Consider the following 21,499-nt stretch of genomic DNA (forward strand, 5'->3'; position numbering starts at 1 on the left):
CGTTCCGTAGTAAAGGTGCACACACGTAAAGATTCTCCAACGACCGGGGATCTCACACTACAGGATTTGGGCAGAATTCTTCAGAAAAAACCGAACACGTTTGAAATTATCGGGCGAATCCCCCAAACGATCGCTTCGGGAGGCTGCCGATTGAATCGTCGACCAGCTCACACTACAGGATTATTACATTACTGCCATTTGGCAGACGCTCTTATCCAGAGCGACGTACAGTTGATTAGACTAAGCAGGAGACAATCCTCACCTGGAGCAATGCAGGGTTAAAGGCCTTGCCCAAGGGCCCAACAGCTGTGCGGATCTTATTGTGGCTACACCGGGATTAGAACCACTGACCTTGCGTGTCCCAGTCATTTACCTTAACCACTACGCTACAGGCCGCCCTGATTATCCGACCAAACGACCCGATTAAAAAAATGGGACAGCTAAATGGGACTTTGTGGAGTGTGAGCCTGACTTTAGGAGAAAAAGAGAGAGGAGAGAGCAGAAACATGACGTTACCTCGTTGAGATCCCTGATCTCGTTCTCGGCGAGGGACAGGATGGACAGGTGGGGGGGCAGGAAGGCGGGGACGGCACGCAGCGTGGTGATGATGTTCCCGTGAAGCAGCAGCGTCTGCGAGGGTCAGAACCCAACAGAACCCATCAGAACCGGAACCCAACACGGACGCGAGTCGCATTGACACACACATCGGTACTGTCCACCGGCTTCTCTCTGAAACACGGCAGGGCTTGCTCACCTTCAAGGCAGAAAGCTTGGTCAGGTCACCGATCTGGGAGATGTTGTTGTCAGACAGATCTAGGTGTTGGAGCGCGACGCAGGTGTTGAGCTGCTCCATGACCTGGAAAGGGTCCACACTCATATCGGTCTGATCGTGACATGACTCAGCTTGTGTCAATCTAAGAGTGACCCTTCCCGGAGTCCTTTCTCCCCCCCTCCCCCATTTCAGCCTACAGTCCGAGCTCACAGCAAACCCATTAAGTGTGACATCACCCAGGGCTAATGTTCTAGCTCATCATGGGTGATGATGGCAGGTAATATCTGAGAGCAGTGATCTTCATTCCTGATCATGGCAGACCTGGGTCAAATACATAATGGTTTTGGATTCAAATACTTGTCTGTTCTCCATTGATCTTGCCTGGTGCAACTGAGCAAACCAAGAGGACTAGAAGGGGGGGGGGGGGGTTTGCATTTTTTGAGAGTATTTCATAGGTTCCAATAGACCAGCCAAACTTAATAGCACTTAAAAGAAACATTTGAATCCAAAACAATGACATATTTCACCCAGGTCAGGAAGAGCCACAGGCCCTGCTGGTTTGTGTTGTTATTTAGCAAGTTGATCAATTAAAGCATTCGGTCACACAGTTAACTCAACTGGGTTCTTAAGCCAAAAACAAAAAACAGCACACCCTGCAGTCCGCCAGGACCAGGATTGGGGATCACCGTCTCAGAGGAAGGGAGGGCGTAGTGGCCGTGTTTGAGGGCACTGTTCACTCACGGTCTCCCTCATCTGAGCCCAGAAGAGGTATGCAGCTAAATTATGGGCCTATGCAACATAACACTATCTGCACTGCCAAACTTAATTGTGAAGAAAAGCTGTCATTGTTCTTCCAACCAATAACTGATTAATAAAAAAAATTTAAAAAGCAAAAACTAAAATCCACCATGTAGTCACCACAGGTCAAAGGTCACTGTTCTCCCTGGATTCCAGCCAAGTGGAAGGGCTTTTGTTTTTGGGAAGCCAGTGGGAAAACATGGTGGAACACTATGCGTATGCCCATATATTTGTGAATAATGTCCCTGTTACGATAGCCCCAAGCAGAATAGTGGCTATCTTTACCTTAATATTGTTCCCAGCCAGGTTGAGCCACTCCAGGTGCACCAGTTCTTTCAGGCCCTCGATGCACCCGATGCTGTTGCTGGGCAGATTCAAAACCTTTAGTGAAGTAAGCTGCGAAACTCCCATCATGCGCACGAGCCGGTTACTGCCTACTGACAACTGGCACAAAAAAAAAAGAGAGAAGGTTTCCCAATATGAGTGTACATGCATTGCTGACAAGAGTAAGAAGACTTACAGAAATGTGCATCAGGAGTGCTGTTCATCTTGCAGTATATGAGCTTAATCCCGTAGTGTAAAATAGCTGAATTCGGTAAAATACAGCATTAGCCTAGTCCTCAAATGGATGGGTATCGAGAAATGATTTTTAATTAGTACCGGTTCCTGACTGGTCAGAAACAAAGTATCGATAAGGCCCTGGACAAATGGTGCTGCTATGAATATATATATCACAAAATTAATTCATGACATCCATGCCCACTGGGTATGCTTTATAGGTAATATCACATAGTTTGTTAGTTAATGTGGGCTAGCATATATTTTTTAGCTAGTGTGCCCCCAAAGATTCTTTTCCAACATCGGTTTCATAATTTCACAAATATAGTGCAACACTGTTTCAAACGGCCGCAAATACAGTGAAACTCTGTTGCATATGGTCACAAATACAATGAAACTGTTTCATAAGGATGAAAATACAGCTCATTCTTAGAACCTTACAATGGCCTCCATTGATTAATCTATATGCATTGTGTAATGCCTCGTTCGCTTGAACCATTAAGCCAGTCATCCACTCGGTTCAGATGAGATGAATTAACAACACACTGCAAGAGACTCGCATAGCGACTCCCTGAAACTCCCTGAAACGACCAACGCTGAAGACAAGACATTGCATGAAAGAAAATGAGTGGAACCACTTACGCAAATTTCATGTGGGAATATGAATACTACGGCAAAAGATTCATGTTACATTACATTACATGACGCTTTTATCCAAAGCGACTTACAGTAGATTAGACTAAGCCGGAGACAATCTTCCCCTGGAGAAATTCAGGGTTAAGGGCCTTGTGGCTTATGCTATTATCCAAAGTGACTTACAGTTGATTAGACTAAGCAGGAGACAATCCTAGACAATCCTCCCCTGGAGCAATGCAGGGTTAATGGCCTTGCTCAAGGGCCCAACGGCTGGGTGGATCTTATTGTGGCTACACCGGGGATCGAACCACTGACCTTGTGGGTCCCAGTCATGTACCTTAACCACTATGCTACAGGCCGCCCAGCACTGTTACACTGATGGCAGTGCTGAGGAAAGGGGTTTTGCGTGATAATACAGACAGTACAGTTCTACTTGTTTGTTTCAGCAAAGTTAGTAGTCATTTGCCTCACAGCACAGTGGTGTTGAGCCACTGCTGCCTCTATGTAGGGCAGGGAATAAGGACACTCAATCGTCAAGAGTACCCCTGATGTAGGGGAACGCTGAAAACTAGGCCAACTTTAAACTGAGCATGAGAATGTGTAACCATGTCCGATTTGTCTGACTATAGTTATGCTCTGCCAAAAATAATCATTGAATAACCATTCATTCTTTTCACAACATCACCTCTTTTTTATGCACCAAATTATGGAGAGCAGTACTGATAAGTATTGGAATCCATACGTAGTATCGGTGATAATACCGGTATTAATAAGATGCCAGTGATACCCATCCTTAAGTACTCCATAGTCTGAATTACATTGTGTATGAATAATAGCAAACCGTTATTACCCTTATTTTTAACTATATTTCACAGATTCCATTATGGCAATTAAGCACCTTCATTCTCACCACTAATCTTACACTGAGTGTGACCTTCATGTGTACACAGCATGAAACATACAATGCCTGTTACTCGGTTCCCTGTCTGCGCACCATTTCCGCATTTTTATATTTTAAGATATAACATCAGGTGAGGCCACGCGGTTTATTTATGGTTAGCCAATATGCGCTGATTCTGAGTGGCTAGGCTCATCCGTCCGGCAGATTAAGGTATGAAATGAGCGGTGCCGCACCTGCTGGAGCCTGTGGCTTCGCTCTAGGTGCTCCAGCTTCATGATGTGGTTTCGGTCCAGAATGAGGGTGTGGGTATCTGCTGGGCAGGGGAAGTTCGGCTCCAGTTTCTGGAGGCCCTGGTCCGATAGGTCCACCATGGGCCCTGCAAACAACAAGCACATAAAAGCATAACCGTTATATGCACTAGGGATGTGTGAATACATAACCACCACTCATATACCTGGTGTAAAATCCAGCTAAGACCAGCTTGAAATACCAGCTACCAGCTGTTTCAAAACATAGCTTGAGCTGGTCAAACTGGTCCACAAGCTACCCGCTGTGTCAAAACCTATCTTGAACTGAACATTTCCGCAGGGATAGCTATTATATATGGCATAGTGTACCATTGTTTGTTGATTCTCTAATGCATGATGTATAGCCAAAATGGCTAACGCCGTTTATGGCAGTTCGAACCAATGTCCACTGATAGCTAGACATGTACCATAATAACAATAGCATGAATAGTTAAGTTTGGCAATAACGTCACTGAACTTACCGTTGGTGTCCAACGTCAGACTTGGTACGCCCATTTTTCCCCCAAATGTCGAGTTTAAAAATCAGAAATATACCGAGAAAACTACCTTCCAACTAATTGCTATCCAAAACCGACTTTACCAGCTAGCTAGCTAGTCAGTAATAAACGTTAACCAACCGAGTGCATGCGACAGACTCATTAGCTAGATGAGCTAGTATCTTCGCTGCTAGAAGATGTAACGTTAATATCTGTCATTCCCTGCTTTTTGTTCTGATACAGGAGAGGCGGCAATCTGGATACACCTGAAAACAAATGATGTGCTGTATATATCTAACAGCTAGCTAGACCGCTAAATAAGGACAACAACATTCGTTAATTATATTTTGTTTAATAATATGATCTAGTTTTAGGCTACCACTTAAATGTGAGGTTGGCAACATCTGCAATATTGTCGATGCTCTGACCCGTCGCTGCAACAGTAACTGTCACCATGGTTGTGGGTGAAATGCTGGAAAATGTAGTTTATGTTTGTCTGTTCATCGTAAGAGAATCATGTGAGGTGTATCCAACAGAACTACACAACCCAAATTGCTGTGCTCAGAAATGGCTCCTGCCAGAGACAGTTTCATCAAAGTCTCTCCGCTCCTGCATATTTCAAAACAAAAGTGCGCTTTAGCTTGCATTGTGTGTCTCGGTTAAATTCAATAAATATAAATTCAGCGAATAAAATACAGTTCAGACCCGGAAAATATGAAATTATTAAACATTAGCCAGCGCTGTACCTTCAACCTGTGCCATATTTGGTGCTCCATCAAATTGCCCCTCTGTCGCCGCCATACTTCCCGCTTGTATTCGATTCCACCAAGCAACCAAACACCACAATGATTGGTCGGATACATTTAGTGTTATTAATTAGTTTCAACAATTTTATTGTGATAGTATATTAAAAGTGATCCACTCATGTCTATCTATTTTGAATTTAATATATTTTTTGGCGAATTATTATTTCGTTAGAAAATTACCCACAATCCCCTCTCAGCCCTCTTCCTTTCTCCGCTGCCGTCATGAAGTGAGTGTCCTGTGAATATCCGTGGCCATCCAAGCTTTTATTAATGAAATAGATGCATTTGTACAATATACACTACTTTTACGAATATTTTGAATAAATAATTATGTTTTATCTTCATGGTTTAGGGTCGAACTCTGCAGCTTTAGCGGATATAAAATATATCCCGGCCATGGCCGGCGATATGCCAGGATAGACGGAAAGGTAAGAAAACTGTCGTAATGCAGTCCTTTGGTTTCTTTCCATCATATAAGTTAAAGTAACTTTTTTGTTACTTGGCCAGTTTATTTTGCCGCACGACTATAACATCATAACTGCGTTGTACAAAACGCAGGCACTAGTGTCATCTAGCAGTTTATGCCGGCTAGCTGGCTATGTTTGGCTACAGTTGACGGCTGGTAGCGGAACCCAGGCTGAGTATAAATGAAACCTAAAGTAACAAGTTAACCGGTTTTACAGCTAGAGAATGTGGTAAGATTGAATATGTGGATATGTATTAGTGCAGATTGAAATTCTTACACCCTTTCTTCACACAGGTTTTCCAGTTCCTCAATGCAAAGTGCGAGTCAGCCTTCCTTTCTAAGAGAAATCCCAGACAGATCAACTGGACTGTGTTGTACAGGCGCAAGCACAAGAAGGGCCAGTCTGTAAGTGCACTTGATATTTTTTGTCTTGATATTTACATCGGATAAATTCGTGCAATGGTCATAGAGCTGGTTTGAAGTCCTTTCCTTAGCTCCTGGTTTTGTAACGTGCTGTTCCTGCACATTTACAGTATGAAACCACGTAGATGGGAAATTTAATTGCCACGTCCTAATTGAAAAATGTTATATTCAGAGTCAAGCTTTATTTAGGGTATATAATCACAATATGCTGTTTAAAAAAATGGTTGCCATTTATATAGCACCTTTATCCAAAGCGCTGTACAATTGATGCTTCTCATTCACCCATTCACACACACAGTCACACACCGACGGCGATTGGCTGCCATGCAAGGCGCCGACCAGCTCGTCAGGAGCATTTGGGGGTTAGGTGTCTTGCTCAGGGACACTTCGACACAGCCCGGGCGGGGGATCGTACCGGCAACCCTCCGACTGCCAGACGACTGCTCTTACTGCCTGAGCCATGTCGCCTGTTTACATGACCCATATCTTATCTGGCGTGTTGCCTTACTCAGGATAATACCGGCATACGAGCGGGCGCGTGAACGTACCCGTTGACCCTTACCCTCCACCGTTACTTCCTGTCCTGACAGGAAGAGGTGACGAAGAAGCGCTCTCGCCGTGCGGTGAAGTTCCAGAGGGCCATCACCGGCGCCTCCCTGGCCGAGATCCTGGCCAAGCGGAACCAGAAGCCCGAGGTGCGCAAGGCCCAGAGGGAGCAGGCCATCAGGTGAGGACCCGGTCCGCGGCCCGGTTCCGCCCGTCTCTCACACGCTCGCGTGCGAGGAGCGCGGACTGGGAGGAGGTGATGAATGCCTTTTGTCAGGTGACTCATTTGGAGGCGGAAACGCCAGGGGATTTCAAGACTTGGCTTGCTACAGTGTTAGATTAACTATTTAGCTTTTGGGCAAACTGAAGCAGTTGGTGCACGAGTGGTAGGAAAAAGGCGAGCATTGCTGGGCTGAATGGCCTGTTCTTGTCATTGTCCCGATATTAATATGCTTTGAGTTGCCACTGGATTAATTTCAAGGTAAAATGTACACTATATAATATTCAGTGTGCATGTATTAAAGCCAATTAAACATTTATTGGGGCTTCTTAAAATATTTTCACCATCAAGAGTCTTGTGGGAATTTAAACAACCATATTAAAATATGCATACTGGGTGTGAAGAAATAATTGAACCATTTGCAGAAATGGCCGGCAAGTCCAGATTGACGAACAGCACTGTTTATGGCCTGTTCTGTGGAGTAGAGCTGCTCTCACACCCGCGCCACTGTCTCCGATAAAGAGTGAGATGGTCGGCTTTACTTGCACAAAGCTCATTTTATTTTTAATGGTAAACTTTTAAGTTTGTTACGTCTTATACAGGAGAAGCTTCACATTTCATTGTGTGTTTTATGGTTCTGATGTTTCTTAGCCTCTTAAGCGTGTGTTTCTTGTGTGCTAATATAACGCATCACATCCCTTGTTTTCTGTGTAGGCTTCATGGCCCTGCTGGGTCCTTGCAGTGTGCACTGCCTGGCCGTATAGGGTTATAGCAGTCTTAACAACACGCCACTGTGTGAACAAAACCACATCGTAGCTGAATAGACCTTTACTGTGCAATGAATCGAGTACTGAGTAAGAGTTGTTTTGGTTTTGTTTGGCTGAAGCACATATTAACCTGTGTTTGGTAACATGCCGTGTTTTCTCTGTTTGCGATCAGGGCTGCTAAGGAGGCTAAGAAGGCCAAGCAGGCCACCAAGAAGCCGTCCGCCACGAGTGCCAAGGTAAGGGTCAGAAGTCCAGACCGGGGGTGGGCCCGTCACCAGGCTAGGGCCGTGTTCAGTCTGTGAGGAGTTGCACACGGTCCAACACTACCGCTCTTTAGAGTCACATTGCACAGGGAACAATGGAGTAAATGGTTGCCATTTATATAGCGCCTTTATCCAAAGTGCTGTACGATTGCTGCTTCTCAATCACCCATTCATACACACACTCACACACCAACGGCGATTAGCTACCATGCAAGGCACCAACCAGCTAGTCAGGAGCATTTGGGGGTTTGGTGTCTTGCTCAGGGATACTTCCAACACAAGCAGGGTGGGATTGAACTGGCAACCCTCCGACTGCCAGACCGCGTGAGCCTATGCAGCCCCTAGTAAAGTCAAGCTTCCAAAGATCTGTGGAGAGATGCAATCTTTGTCTCTTGTCTAAAATGTCTTAACCACTGGTTTGGCATCAGCCATTCTTGGGTTCAAACAGAGTGCTGCAGGTTCACTTTGTTTCCATATGTCAAATAAGCAGATAAGTTGCTGTGATGTTTAAAGGCTGATGTGATGGCCTGAGATGTATACCCCAGTTCAACTGCATTAGAACCTAGAGCAACGACAACTTTAGTTGAAACAATTCTATAATATTTCCTGGTGAAGACCATTATGCATTCAGCATGTAATTTAATACATGGCAATATGTCAATCAATACTTGTGCACGATTTAAACTGACTCATTGAAACGCATGTGACCAGAGGAGGGGGGGGGGGGGGGTCTTGCCTTGCTGGAGTTTGCTGCTTCGAAGCGGTCAGTGAGGGTCTCTGAGCAGCTTTACATAATAACTAGATTGGTTGGTGCTCACAGTCACTATAATTAGGCTATTAACTCTGATGCCAGTCAGGGACATATTGTGCCAGTTCCTCTCTGCTCTGTGAAGTGGGTAAAACAGTTTACCTTGTATACATATGATAAAATGACGTGTCTGAAATTAAACTTCGGCTGTGATGTTTGGGAATGGGGGGGTAGCAGTGCAGTGATGATTAAGGAAGTGGGCTTGTAACTGAAAAGTTGTGGGCTCAATTCCCAGCTGGTTTCGGTGCCATTGTTCCCTAGAGCAAGGCAATTAATCTGCACTGCTTCAGGAACTAACCAGCTGTATACATTACATTATTGACATTTGTCAGATGCTCTTATCCAGAGCGATGTACAGTTGATTAGACTAAGCAGGAGACAATCCTCCCCTGGAGCAATGCAGGGTTAAGGGCCTTGCTCAAGAGCCCAACGGCTGTGCGGATCTTATTGTGGCAACACCGGGATTAGAACCACCGACCATACGTGTCCCAGTGATTTACCTTAACCACGCTACAGGCCGCCACGTATAAATAGATTGTATGTTTAAAAAAAGAAGAAAAATTGTAGATTTTGGAAGGATTTTGTGATACTAAATATAATTTTGTATTATCCTTGTCATAGTTTAAATGCATGTTATTTGGTATGTTTTGAGTCCTATGGCAGCCTCAGAATCACTTTTATGTAACAGATATCCTGTCAGTTTACTCTATGTAACTTTACTCTATTGAGGCAGACCTGGTTCAATTAATTGTTGTGGAATCAAATGCGTTACCTTTGTTTTATTCACTGGGTCTCATGTATTGGAGCCTATGGAATGCTCTCAAAAAGTGCTAACACCGCATTCTGGTCCTCTTGTCTGTCTCACTTGCACAAGGCAAGATCAATCGATCACAAAAAAAGGATTTGAATACAATAAATGACATGACTGTTTTGTAAATGCAGATCTGTGAAATCACTCCTTGCGATGGTCTCTGTTTTGCAGGCACCGGCTAAGACTGCACCTAAGCAGAAGATCGCCAAGCCAGTGAAGATGAATGCCCCACGTGTGGGTGGAAAACGCTAAACCACAGCTTGTTTACCTGTTTAACAATAAACATTTTGGTTTAAAGTGTTGGCTTGTTTTGTCTTTTCAAGACCCCCACTGTGTACGCTTGTTGTTGTCCTGACCACAGTTGCAACTCTGAATCTTAAAAAGCTTTTTGTTATTCGAAGTTTTGTACTAGATGAAATTCTAAACAATTCTATACATGGTACTAGAATTTTAACATTATGCGGCTGGAACATTAAGAACGAAAAGACTGCAAATGGCAGAAAGCCAAACCTGAGCCAAAAATGGGATATAAATATTTAATAACTTCAACAACTTTTATTGCTTGAGAAGGTTGTAATAAAAACAAGCATGTGAATGACTTTACCCAATATTATATTATAAATATATAATAAAGGCAATACAAATGCAAAATATGAAAGATAAAAATGGATTCTTCCACAAAATGATTGTGTTGTTTTTTTGTTTTTTGTTTTTTTCCAACAATTGAGTGAAGCCAGTTTTATGTAAAATGTATAACCCTGAGGGAAACCACTTTGAAAATATGCAGTATTTATAGAATGCACAGAATTTATATGGTGGAACCAGCAGGTGTAAAAGCATTGTGGTTTACCTCAGGGTTATACATTTTATATATTTTATATATTTGGTGATATAACTGGTATAAATTACTAAAAGTCACAAGTAGTCTATCAGAGCATTATGAACTTTTCTCAGTATTCTAAATCTTAAGTACTGTTAATGAAAACATCACACAAGATAAAAATTATACTGATACCGGGTGGGATTTAGATAGGGTGCAGATTCAGAATACTGATCTCAAATGCACGGGCTAGTTTATTTCCATTCCTAGCCACACGTTACCACGACAGACAGAAGATTGGGCCACAGGTTGACATTCTCCCAGAAGCTCGCTAACTCCAGTGGTTACCGAGGGTATTGCAGTTGATTAAGCCACTGGTGCCAAAAACCAAATATCCCCACTGAAGTCCGTTCAAAACTAGATTTTACCCTGGCGAAATTGAACTCTTTTGGACACTACTCTTAAATTCTAAAAAATGTGTTTCATTTGACTTCACTATTTTCCAGTGAGAGATTATTTTTCTGAGCCACACAGAAGGAAATTGCTATTCTCTTTGCGTTTAGGTACCCAGTGCGCATGCTTTTGTGCCGAAAAAGTCGATGTGAACTGGCTTCATGCGCCACTGAGCTGCTCCCATGGAAATCCATGGATTCGATGAGCGGAAGCTGTCTCCAGAACTCATGTCGATTGATTGGGCACATATCTTAATTTAGCTTGGAGAACAGTGAAATTTTCTTGACTGATTGTAAATAGCCAGCTATAAGAAATAATCATTTTCAAATGAGACAAGCGTATCGTATAAAGCTAATGTTACGCGATTCCACTCAGTGCTGTTTATGGAACATGTAACATGGCGTCAAACGGCTTCATTTTTTTGACTGACTAGCCAATCCAGCGCTTTGTGCCGCCTCTAATGACGAAACATCCGGTTGTGCAGCAGCCATTTTGTATGTCCATGCAAGTCCGTCCCTCACGGTCGAAAACAGCAGTTCCCCCTTGGAAATTAAATACAAATGTTGTAATTTAAGGGATTATTAGCGGTTTATGGCTATCGATAACCGATTGAAATTTGCGATACAAGATTAGTAAGAAGTGTTTTTGCATTCTACGTATGCGCCAGTTTTTTGTTGTGTAAGCGCTTGTTTAGGGCCGGAGGGGGTAGCTATGTCGAGCGAGGAGAGCTACCTGGCAATCCAACGGTATCTGACTGACGAGCGGGAACCGTACGCGCCTGGTACTCAGGGAAACGCCAAGAGGAAGATTCGCAAGGCGGCTACATGTTACGTGGTTCGCAACGGGACGTTGTACTATCAGCGGAGACAGAAAGGCCTTGACGAGTTCACCGAACTGGAGGTGGTGCTGCAGGCCGGGCGACGGAAGGAACTCATCGACGAGGCACACATCACTGCCGGAGGAGAGCACCTCAACCAGCATCAGACTTGGGATACAATATCTCAAAAGTATTGGTGGAGAGGTAAAACCTTGCAAATTACATATACCTGTTCTTACACGCTCTGTTTGCCTACTGCTATGAACAATTTGGACGTTTGCAAAGCGTAATTTGTCCCCTGGTTTTAGTCCAACGATGTCACTGTCTAGTTGCTGGCATAAACTGGAATATACAGTAAAGTGAAAAAGAACACCACAAAAATAAATGTAACTTTAAATGACTCGGTAAATGCGTTGAATATAAGACCCACCCCCACCATAGCTATCACATCGTATAACCTTTTTCAACCAAGCTGTCTGTTCAGTAACATTAGTTGGTTTACCCGTCTCTGTGTTGTATTCCTTCGAAATGGTCTCGCCCCCGGTTGCAAACACGACCAGATGACATCTTATTAGGGGTGGCCTATTCCATTCATGCAGGGCCGTTGTGTATGGAGTGTTTCGTCGTCGCGAATGACACTGGCCAAATTAACGTTAGTTAATGTAGATGGTTTACGTTAGGACAGAGGGACAGTCTTCAGTTGTCATTCCTGAAATTATCATGAAATATAGCTTAACACGTCAATGACTGAATTGGGCTCCTTAAATAAGCAGAAATTGACATGAAATCCAGAAACAGATACGGCCCTCTAGACTCAATAAACGGATTCAATAAACGAAATTCCTTGTTCATTGCTGTGAAAATTCAGTTGTTGTGGGTGTTGACACACTTGAGGCAGATGCACGTGATGCATGTATAAACTGAGCTGACGCAGTATTCGAGCGTTGCAGTTTTGTCGGACGCGACAGAACGAAACTCTACGCGAAAGTGGGGTTTTAAACGACGGCGTCGGACGGTGGACAATGTAGGTTCAATTTGTGAACTCTTCTGTAGTTGATATGCAATAAGACCTCGAGATGTTTTAAATACAAACACGTAAATTAGGGATTACCTCGACTTTAAGAGACTTCTAAAACGAAGTAAATGCCATGGTACAATTAATTGTATGATACATTCATCAATTAAAAATGTCATTATTTCTTCTCATTATTATTATTATTATTATTATTATTATTATTATTATTATTATTATTCTCTCCTTTTTATTAAAATAACATCGTGTAGGACTTGATATTCTGGTGACAATTTCTGTTACAAAATTGTTATAAAAACCGAAATATGCACTCAGTGAGCAAGTTATTAGGTAGACCTGTTACACCATACCTTAATGCAAATATTTCCTAGCCAATCATGTGGCAGCCAGTAAATGCATAAAAGCATGCAGACGTGGTCAAGAGGTTCAGCTGTTGTTCAGACCAAATGTCAGAATGGGGACAAGATCTGATCTAAGTGACTTTGACCTTGGAGCATCTCTGAGGCTACAGCAGCGGACGAATTAAGTCTAAAAATAAGTCTGAATACATAAGCGCTCACTGCGTGTACATCGGCTGTGTGCGAGTCCAACCGCAGAACTGTTCGCGCTGCCACAAGAGTTGCGTCGCCTGGGATGTTCTCGGGCGGTTAACGTTATTCAGTGCGTTATTGTGTTTGGCGTATTCAGGCATTTTGAAGCAGGTGAAGGACTACATCAAAGAATGCGGGCAGTGCCAGGGGAGGCAGGAGCGCGGGCGGAGCTGGGCGGAGGACGGCGGGGGGGCGCCGCTCGGGCGGAGGCGCGGGAGACGCCGCGCCGTCGCCGAGCCCGACGACGACGAGGAAGAGGAGGAGGAGGAAGAGGAGGAGTTTTCAGAGTCCCAGGCCGTCCATCACAAGCTCTCCAGGAACCCGTCTGCCATGGCCAAGCACGAGCTTGTCTTTGTGAGTGCACCTGCTGTCCGTCACTTCCTGTTGTTTTCTCTGCATCCGCTGTACTTGGTCATACGTGATAAAAAAATTTTTTAAAGCCTAATTTGTACTCGAAAGGATGAAATGCATGACTTTGTTACTGAGAGGTTTAAATGCATGACTTTGTTACTGAGAGGTTTAAATGCATGACTTTGTTACCGAGAGGTTTAAATGCATGACTTTGTTACCGAGAGGTTTAAATGCATGACTTTGTTACTGAGAGGTTTAAATGCATGACTTTGTTACTGAGAGGTTTAAATGCATGTACTGGAGACTAAAATATATATATTTTTGTATGGTCACATTCGGTGGTTCAGTGGTCTTCGAGCAGACCAAATGTTTTCTGTGAACGTCACGGGTGAGGCTCGAGTTTGTGTTCTTCCTGGTTCGTGTTGGGTGGTCAGGTGGACAGCAAGGGCATCGTGAAGCAGTTCCTTCCCAAACACGGCCAGACCATGCTGGACAAGCTGAACCAGCAGCGGCTGCAGAACCAGTTCTGTGACATCACGCTGCTGATCGAGGGGGAGGAGTTCCGCGCCCACAAGTCCGTGCTGGCCGCGTGCAGCGAGTACTTCAGCCAGCTGTTCATCGAGAAGGGCGCCGTGTCCAGCCACGAGGCCGTGGTCGACCTCTCGGGTGAGCGGGGCCGGGACCTAAATGTTTTGGTGGTGACCAGGGTTGCCAGGTCTCGTAAAAATTCCAGTCCCCAGGGGGCAGTGAAAACGCACTCAAAAGGGGACAAAGGCCCAAAGCCAGCGGGGGAAGAGGGAAGTAATGGCACAAGCAAGGTCGGTGGTTCGATCCCCGGTGTAGCCACGGTAACATCTGTGCCGATGTTGCGCCCACATTGCTTAGTCTAATCAACTGTAAGTCACTTTGGATAAAAGCGTCAGCCAAATAACATGTAATGTAACAACTGCTGCCTGGCAGACGGTACGTAGGGCTCGCCGTTCCTGCGACCGCGCACAATGTGCTGCGAACACTGCAAACCTGGCGACTCGGGTGATGAGTTTAAGTGCATCCTCTTCACAAGGGAGCGTGATGTGTGAACAGGTCCATCTGAAACTGCAGCAGAGAGCCACTTTGAAAGTGAAAAGAAAGGAACACAGGGCTCACTATTGCCCTGCAGACCTGGGCCAAATACACAGTTTTGGGCCCTTGTTTTGGATTCAAATAATTCTCTACGCTTTACTGGGCTTGTCTGGGGGTATTGAAATCCTCTCTAAAACTGCAGAGCCTGCCTTTTGGTCCTTTAGTTTGGCTCAGTCATGCCAGTCAAGATCAATGGAGCCCAGAAAAGTATTTGAATCCAAAAAAACAATGATGTATTTGACCCAGGTCTGTTGCCCTGATTGCGAAATTGAGGCTCAAGTTACCTTGTTTTTCAAGGTCTGTCTCTGTCCTTTGATTGGATAAGTGCTATACAAATGAAGATTATTAAGTTACTGAGATGATTAAATATACATTATTATGTTGCATTCCCTCTTCCCCAGGCTTCAGTAAGGCCAGTTTCCTGCCCTTGCTGGAGTTCGCCTACACCTCCAGCCTCACCTTCAACTTCTGCGTGATGGCGGACGTGGCCACGCTGGCGCGCCACCTGCTGATGGCCGAGGTGCTGCAGCTGTGCGAGTCCGTGCACAAGCAGGTGGAGGAGCAGAGGCTCATGGTCTACCACAAGGGCGACGTGCACACCGTGGTGTCCGGCCAGCTGGCCGCGCCCCAGGCCCCAGAGGAGGAGCAGGAGGAGGGGGAGGAGGAGGCCGGGGCGTACGTGGTCACGGTACAGCGGGACGGCCAAGCGCTGGTCAACATAACCGGGGACGGCGGGGCTGGCGAGCACGTTCCGGAAGCTTCTCCTGATGGGGAACAGGGGTCAGAAGAGCCCGTGGCTGTGCTGGCTCCGGGGGAGCCTGTAGGGGTCCCTGTCGGGGAGGTGGGGGCCCCTGTCGGGGAGGTGGGGGCCGGCGAGGCCGTAGCTGTGGTCATTCAGGGCGGGGAGGGAGACTCAGGCGAGACCCTGGCTGTGGTCTCGGCCTGCTGGGCGGCAGAGGCCCCTCCGGCGGCCGACGCCCCGCCCGAGGCCGGGGGGGTGGTGGTGCTGGAGAAGGGCCCGGAGCCCCAGGCCTTCATCATCAGCGTGGACCCCGGGAAGGTGGCCCCGACGGAGGCGGTGCAGCTGGCGGCCACAGCGCCCTCCGCAGGCCCGGAGGAGGCGGCGCAGGCGCCCCAGGAGCCCGCTCCGCTGCCCCCCAAACGCAAGCGGGGGCGCCCCGCCAAGGTGAAGCAGGAGGTGGTGCTGGTGGAGGCGGCCCCGGAGGTGCCGGAGGTGCCGGAGCCCAGTGCTGCCCCGCGGGCCAAGGCGGAGGGGGAGGAGGCGGTGGTGGACGACCCCTACAAGAGGCGTCTCCGGCAGCGGTCCCTGGGCGAGGGCGGCTACGTGCGTCTGCACATGGGCCTGGAGGAGCAGACACCCGACAAGAAGGCGACACAGACCCCACGCTCTGCTGTCCAGAAGGTAGGAGAGCTGTGTGCGTGTGCGCGTGCGTGCGTGTGTGCGGGGGGAGGTGTGCTTTCAGTCTGTGTGTCTGTAGGGGAGGTGTGGTTTCAGTCTGTGTGTCTGTAGGGGGGGGTGTGCTTTCAGTCTGTGTGCATGTAGGCAGCTGTGTGCTTTCAGTCTGTGTGTCTGCAGGGGGAGGTGTGCTTTCAGTCTGTGTCTCTGTAGACTGCTAGGGGTTTCAGTCTGTGTCTGTAGGCAGCTGTGTGGTTTCAGTTTGTGTCTGTAGGTAGCTGTGTGGTTTCAGTCTGTCTGTAGGTGGCTTTGTAGCCTCAGTCCATCTGTAGATGGCTGTACTATTTCAGCCTGGCTGTGTAGGTCAGTGTGTTTGTGTGGTTACATTGCATCTGTTGATTGCTGTGTGGTTTCAGTCTGTGTCTGTAGGTGGCTGTGTGGTTTCAGTCAGTCTGTAGATTGTTTGGCTTCAGTCTTTGTCTGTAGGTGGCTGTGTGGTTTCAGTCTGTGTGTCTGTAGACTGCTGTGTGATTTCAATCTGTGTCTGTAGGTGGCTTTGTGGTTTTGGTCTGTGTGTCTGTAGATTCCTGTATGGTCTGTGTCTGTTGGTGGCTGTGCTGTTTCAGTGTGTCTGTGTCTGTAGGTGGCTGTGGTTTTGGTCCGTGTCTGTAGATTGCTCTATAGTCTGTCTGTAGGTGGCTGTGCTGTTTCAGTGTGTCTGTCTGTAGGTGGCTGTGGTTTCGGTCTGTGTCTGTAGGTGGCTGTGGTTTTGGTCTGTGTGTCTGTAGATTGCTGTATGGTCTGTGTCTGTAGGTGGCTGTGGTTTTGGTCTGTGTGTCTGTAGATTGCTGTATGTCTGTCTGTAGGTGGCTGTGCTGTTTCAGTGTGTCTGTGTCGAGGTGGCTGTGCTGTTTCAGTGTGTCTGTGGCTGTGCTGTTTCAGTGTGTCTGTGTCTGTAGGTGGCTGTGCTGTATCAGTGTGTCTGTGTCTGTAGGTGGCTGTGCTGATTCAGTGTGTCTGTGTCCGTAGGTGGCTGTGCTGTTTGTGTGTCTGTGTCTGTAGGTGGCTGTGCTGTTTCAGTGTGTCTGTGTCTGTAGGTGGCTCAGAGGCTGGTGAAGCGGGGTCGTATGATACAGCCCACGAAGAAGAAGGGTGCGGAGCCTGGCGAGGAGGAGCATTCTGGGACAGGTCCGCTGGAGCCGGAGGCCTCGGCGGAGGGAGGGGCAGAAGGGGAACACACGTGCTCAGAGTGTGGAGTCCTGTTCCCACGGCGATACGACCTCATTATGCATACACTGAAACATGAGAAGACTCGTGGCTACAAGTGCAGTGTAAGTACCCGTCCCGCATTACTGACAAACTCCTGTAACACCAGAACTTCAGTACCAGATATGACCCTGTCTCCCTTAGGTTTGGTCTGACATCAGTAACATTTGCACATTGATTGAAGATCTACTTTCCAATAGTAAATCAGAAATTAACATTCACCAAGCTAATGTACCTAGCCACAAGCTAGGCATTATACATTGGTATAAGTTAGCTTGCTGGCTGACATTACTTTGCAAGCTTAGGTAGCTTGTGATGGATCCAGGATTGATATTGATGGGCAGTGGCCCATTAACGAGACCTAATGCATCTGATGTTTTTAGATGGTGCTGACGGTGCGGTATTGTCACAGTTCGGGTGATTGTGTGGCTGTCCGGGTGGCTCAAGCCCCTGGTGTAGCCACGATAAGATCCATGCAGTTTTGGGCCTTTGAGCAAGGCCCTCCGGGGGGGGGGGGGCTTAGCCTAATCACCTGTAAGTGGCGGTGGATAAGAGCACAGCCGAGTGACCGTCCCTGCCTTCCGCAGCTGTGCAACAAGGAGTTCCAGTACGCGGCGTCGCTGCGCGCCCACCTGGCCCGGCACAAGCGGCAGAAGAGCCAGCGCGCGGCGGGCGCGCGGGCGGCCCTCCAGGACGAGGACCCCGCCGACAGCCGCGCCAAGAGCCGCACCAAGCGGGAGTTCGTGTGCGACATCTGCGGCAAGACGCTGCCCAAGCTGTACTCGCTGCGCATCCACATGCTGAACCACACGGGCGTGCGGCCGCACGGCTGCCGCGTGTGCGGCAAGGCCTTCGCCCACAAGCACAGCCTGAAGATGCACCGCGCCCTGCACGACGCGCTCAAGCAGTTCCACTGCTCGCTCTGCGACAAGTCCTTCGTCAGCAAGAGGAGCCTGGAGGAGCACACCAGCATCCACACGGGTGAGGGCGCCGCCTCCTACAGCCGGCAGACTGCTACACCCGCCCGTCTGCTACACCCGCCCCCACCTACACCCGCCCCCACCTACACTGGGCAGTCTGCTACACCCGCCCGTCTGCTACACCCGCCCGTCTGCTACACCTACACCCGCCCCCTCCTACACCCGCCCGTCTGCTACACCCACACCCGCCCGTCTGCTACACCCGCCCGTCTGCTACACCCATCACCCACCCTTCCACCTGTATATCCAGCTTGATTTTTGGTTCAAATGGTCTCACAGCATGTTGGTTATCATGGATAGCTGCATGACGCTCTGGTCTGAGAGGGTGGCGACTGCTCCACCCTTCCTTGAATGATGGTTGGCAAAAATGACATGCCCCTCCCAACCAATCAGAATAGAATATCCATTCATGTTGTATAATGGTGTATCAGTTGTGCTTGGGTCCAGGTGTGTTTAACATCTCATGCATTTACCCCAAAAAGGCGAGTCCAAGTACCTGTGTACGACATGCGGGAAGTCCTTCCACCGTGCGTCTGGACTCAGCAAACATCTGAAGAGACACCAGCCTCGCCCGGAGGTGCGGGGGTACCCCTGCTCCCAGTGAGTACCCGCCTCGCCCCCAAACTCTGCACGGTCCCGGGGAGGCACGCGGGCTGACTGTCCTGCTCTCTGCTCCGTTTCAGCTGTGAGAAGAGCTTCTACGAGGCCAAGGACCTGCAGCAGCACATGAACAAGCACCTGGGGCTGAAGCCCTTCCAGTGCCAGGTGTGTGGGAAGTGCTACAGCTGGAAGAAGGACTGGTACTCGCACGTCAAGTCCCACAGCGTGGCCGAGCCTTTCAAGTGAGTGCCCCCCCCCCCACGGTCCTCCCCTATCTGGCCCTGCCCCCCACGGTACCCGCTGGGGCTCTTCCTGTCCGAGTGCCTGCCTCTGATTGGGTGTGCTCCCCTGTCTGGCCCCGCCCCCTGTGGTACCTGCTGCTGTGCTTCCTGTCCGAGTGCCTGCCTCTGATTGGGTGTGCTCCCCTGTCCGTCTCCAGGTGTAATGTCTGTGGGAAGGAGTTCTTTGAGAAGGCCCTGTTCCGGAGGCACGTGAAGAAGGCCACTCACGGGAAGAAGGGAAGAGTGAAGCAGAACCTGGAGAGGGAGTGTGAGCACTGCGGGAGGAAGTTCACCCAGCTGAGAGAGTACCGCCGCCACATCAACAACCACCAGGGTGAGGACACACACACACACACACACACACACACACACACACACACACTCACACTCACACTCACACTCACACACACACACACACACAGACACACACACACACACACACACACACACACACACACACACACTCACACTCACACTCACACTCACACACGCATACACACACACACTCTCACACACACACACACACACACACACACACACCTACATAAGAATTTCATAAGAATGAAATTAAATCAAATGAATATATTTCACAAGTTTGTTAAGTGAGGCGTTTTTAACTTTATCCAGACATTAAACGAGGGTGTTGACGGCCGGATTCAGTAATTAAAGGCGTTGTTCCCCCCCCCCCCAGGCGTGAAGCCCTTCGAGTGCCTGACGTGCGGGGTGGCGTGGGCCGACGCGCGCTCCCTGAAGAGGCACGTGCGCACGCACACGGGCGAGCGGCCCTACGTGTGCCCCGTGTGCCAGGACGCGCACATCGACGCGCGCACGCTGCGCAAGCACATGACCCGCTACCACGGCGACTACCTGCCGGGCAAGATCATGCTGGAGAAGGACACGCTGCAGTTCCACAACCAGGGCACGCAGGTGGAGCACGCCATCAGCATCCTGGCGCCCGACCTGCCGCCCGAGCTGCAGCCCGCCCGGCCGCCGCCGCCCGACGACGAGGAGATCGAGACCGTGCTGGTCACCGAGGAGACGGTGGAGGCGGTGCAGGCGGTGGTGGGCGGGGCCGAGGACGGCTCGGGGGCCGTGGCCACCCTGTCGGACCAGAGCATCATGCAGGTGGTGAACTACGTGCTGTCCCAGCAGGCCACGCTGCCCGGCGCGCCCAAGCTGGACGAGAGCTTGCCCCACACGCCCGACCTCATACAGACTGTGGAGGTGGAGGTGGCGCACATGACCGAGGTGGAGTAACGCCGGCGGGTGGGGGGGGGGGGGGGGCGGGACGTGCGCAATGCCCCCCCCCCCCCCCCCCGGCCTCTGCACCAATGACTGTGCTGCAGCCGCACACGCTGCGCTCCGATTGGTGGAAACTCATGTCCGCCAGCACTGGCTCAACTGACGGAATGGATCCTAGTCGCGTACACTCGCCAACCAGGAGCAGTAACACATGCTTTTTTTTTTTTTTTTTTGCTTGTCTCTGAAGCATACAGAAAATATACCTGACTTACTTCCGCACCTGTTCCCCTGTATGTATATGTTTATGATGTTCTGGTGTCGGTGCTGCCGTTCAGGGTGGCTCCAGCCCACCAGGACGGGGCAGTGAACACTGGAAGTCCTCTGAAACGCGTCCAGCGTCATCCGTCTGTAGAATATTCCCTCTGAGCGGAACGAGGCCCTCTCCAACAGGATGGGGGTGTTTATTTGTGTGTTGTAGAATACGCAGCTATGACGTCCCGCTCGGGACCCGGCGCCTCTGACGGCACTTGTAAATAATTCTGCTTAATGCCAGACAGATTAAAGAGGAAAAACAAACTGCTGTGTGTTGATTTCCTCTGGTGATGCGGACATCCCACAATGCACCAGTGATCTTTGTGTGCCAAAGATTGGGGAGTCTCATTTTTTTTCCACATAATTGTTTGGTCGGCAAGTGATGTGTGGCGAAGAATTGCTTATTAAAACTATTTATAAAAAATGTTTTTAAATGTGTTGCATTTCAAGCAATTGCAAAACAAGATGCTAAGAACTTATTTAAAGACGAGCTGAAACTGAATTTAGAACTTGATTGACGTACATGACGACGTAAAATCTTAAATTGTTTTCCAGGAAGTGGATAGATAAAAGCTTTGGTGTGAATACAAGTATTACAATGTTATACATTTTTATGGTTATGAAGAATTTACTAAGTTGAGGCAAAAGTGAATATT

General features: G+C 48.2%; 3 protein-coding genes across 5 annotated transcripts in view; 2 read left to right on the top strand and 1 right to left on the bottom strand.

Moving 5' to 3' along the window:
• cep97 (centrosomal protein 97) overlaps nt 1-5,316 on the bottom strand; it is a 12,901-nt gene extending 7,585 nt beyond the window's left edge. Inside the window, exons 1-6 of one of the 3 annotated variants that reach the window (XM_061226074.1) lie at nt 5,196-5,248; nt 4,435-5,058; nt 3,899-4,041; nt 1,856-2,014; nt 755-856; nt 517-630 (exon numbers count right to left, since the gene is read on the bottom strand). In XM_061226074.1, coding sequence (XP_061082058.1) covers nt 517-630; nt 755-856; nt 1,856-2,014; nt 3,899-4,041; nt 4,435-4,468 — 552 coding nt within the window. In that variant the 5' untranslated portion in view covers nt 4,469-5,058; nt 5,196-5,248. Of the gene's footprint in view, nt 1-516; nt 631-754; nt 857-1,855; nt 2,015-3,898; nt 4,042-4,434; nt 5,059-5,195 lie in introns of all 3 variants that reach the window. The other 2 variants (XM_061226073.1, XM_061226075.1) reach the window with 2 other exon arrangements.
• A 92-nt stretch (nt 5,317-5,408) lies between these two features.
• LOC133116473 (large ribosomal subunit protein eL24-like) lies at nt 5,409-9,859 on the top strand. Its single transcript, XM_061226076.1, has 6 exons — nt 5,409-5,482; nt 5,608-5,683; nt 6,016-6,126; nt 6,735-6,871; nt 7,850-7,913; nt 9,731-9,859. The coding sequence occupies exons 1-6, from the start codon at nt 5,478-5,480 to the stop codon at nt 9,809-9,811; spliced, it is 474 nt and encodes a 157-aa protein (XP_061082060.1). The 5' UTR covers nt 5,409-5,477; the 3' UTR covers nt 9,812-9,859.
• A 1,387-nt stretch (nt 9,860-11,246) lies between these two features.
• Nucleotides 11,247-20,567, top strand: zbtb11 (zinc finger and BTB domain containing 11). The gene is made up of 10 exons (XM_061227254.1): nt 11,247-11,853; nt 13,370-13,626; nt 14,058-14,289; nt 15,147-16,168; nt 17,260-17,493; nt 18,016-18,409; nt 18,891-19,008; nt 19,092-19,250; nt 19,448-19,623; nt 19,981-20,567. Exons 1-10 carry the CDS (start codon nt 11,544-11,546, stop codon nt 20,544-20,546), a joined length of 3,468 nt encoding a protein of 1,155 aa, XP_061083238.1. The 5' UTR covers nt 11,247-11,543; the 3' UTR covers nt 20,547-20,567.
• Nucleotides 20,568-21,499: the final 932 nt, after the last annotated feature.

Source organism: Conger conger, chromosome 17, assembly GCF_963514075.1.
Source record: "Conger conger chromosome 17, fConCon1.1, whole genome shotgun sequence".
Taxonomy (NCBI): Eukaryota; Metazoa; Chordata; class Actinopteri; order Anguilliformes; family Congridae; genus Conger; species Conger conger.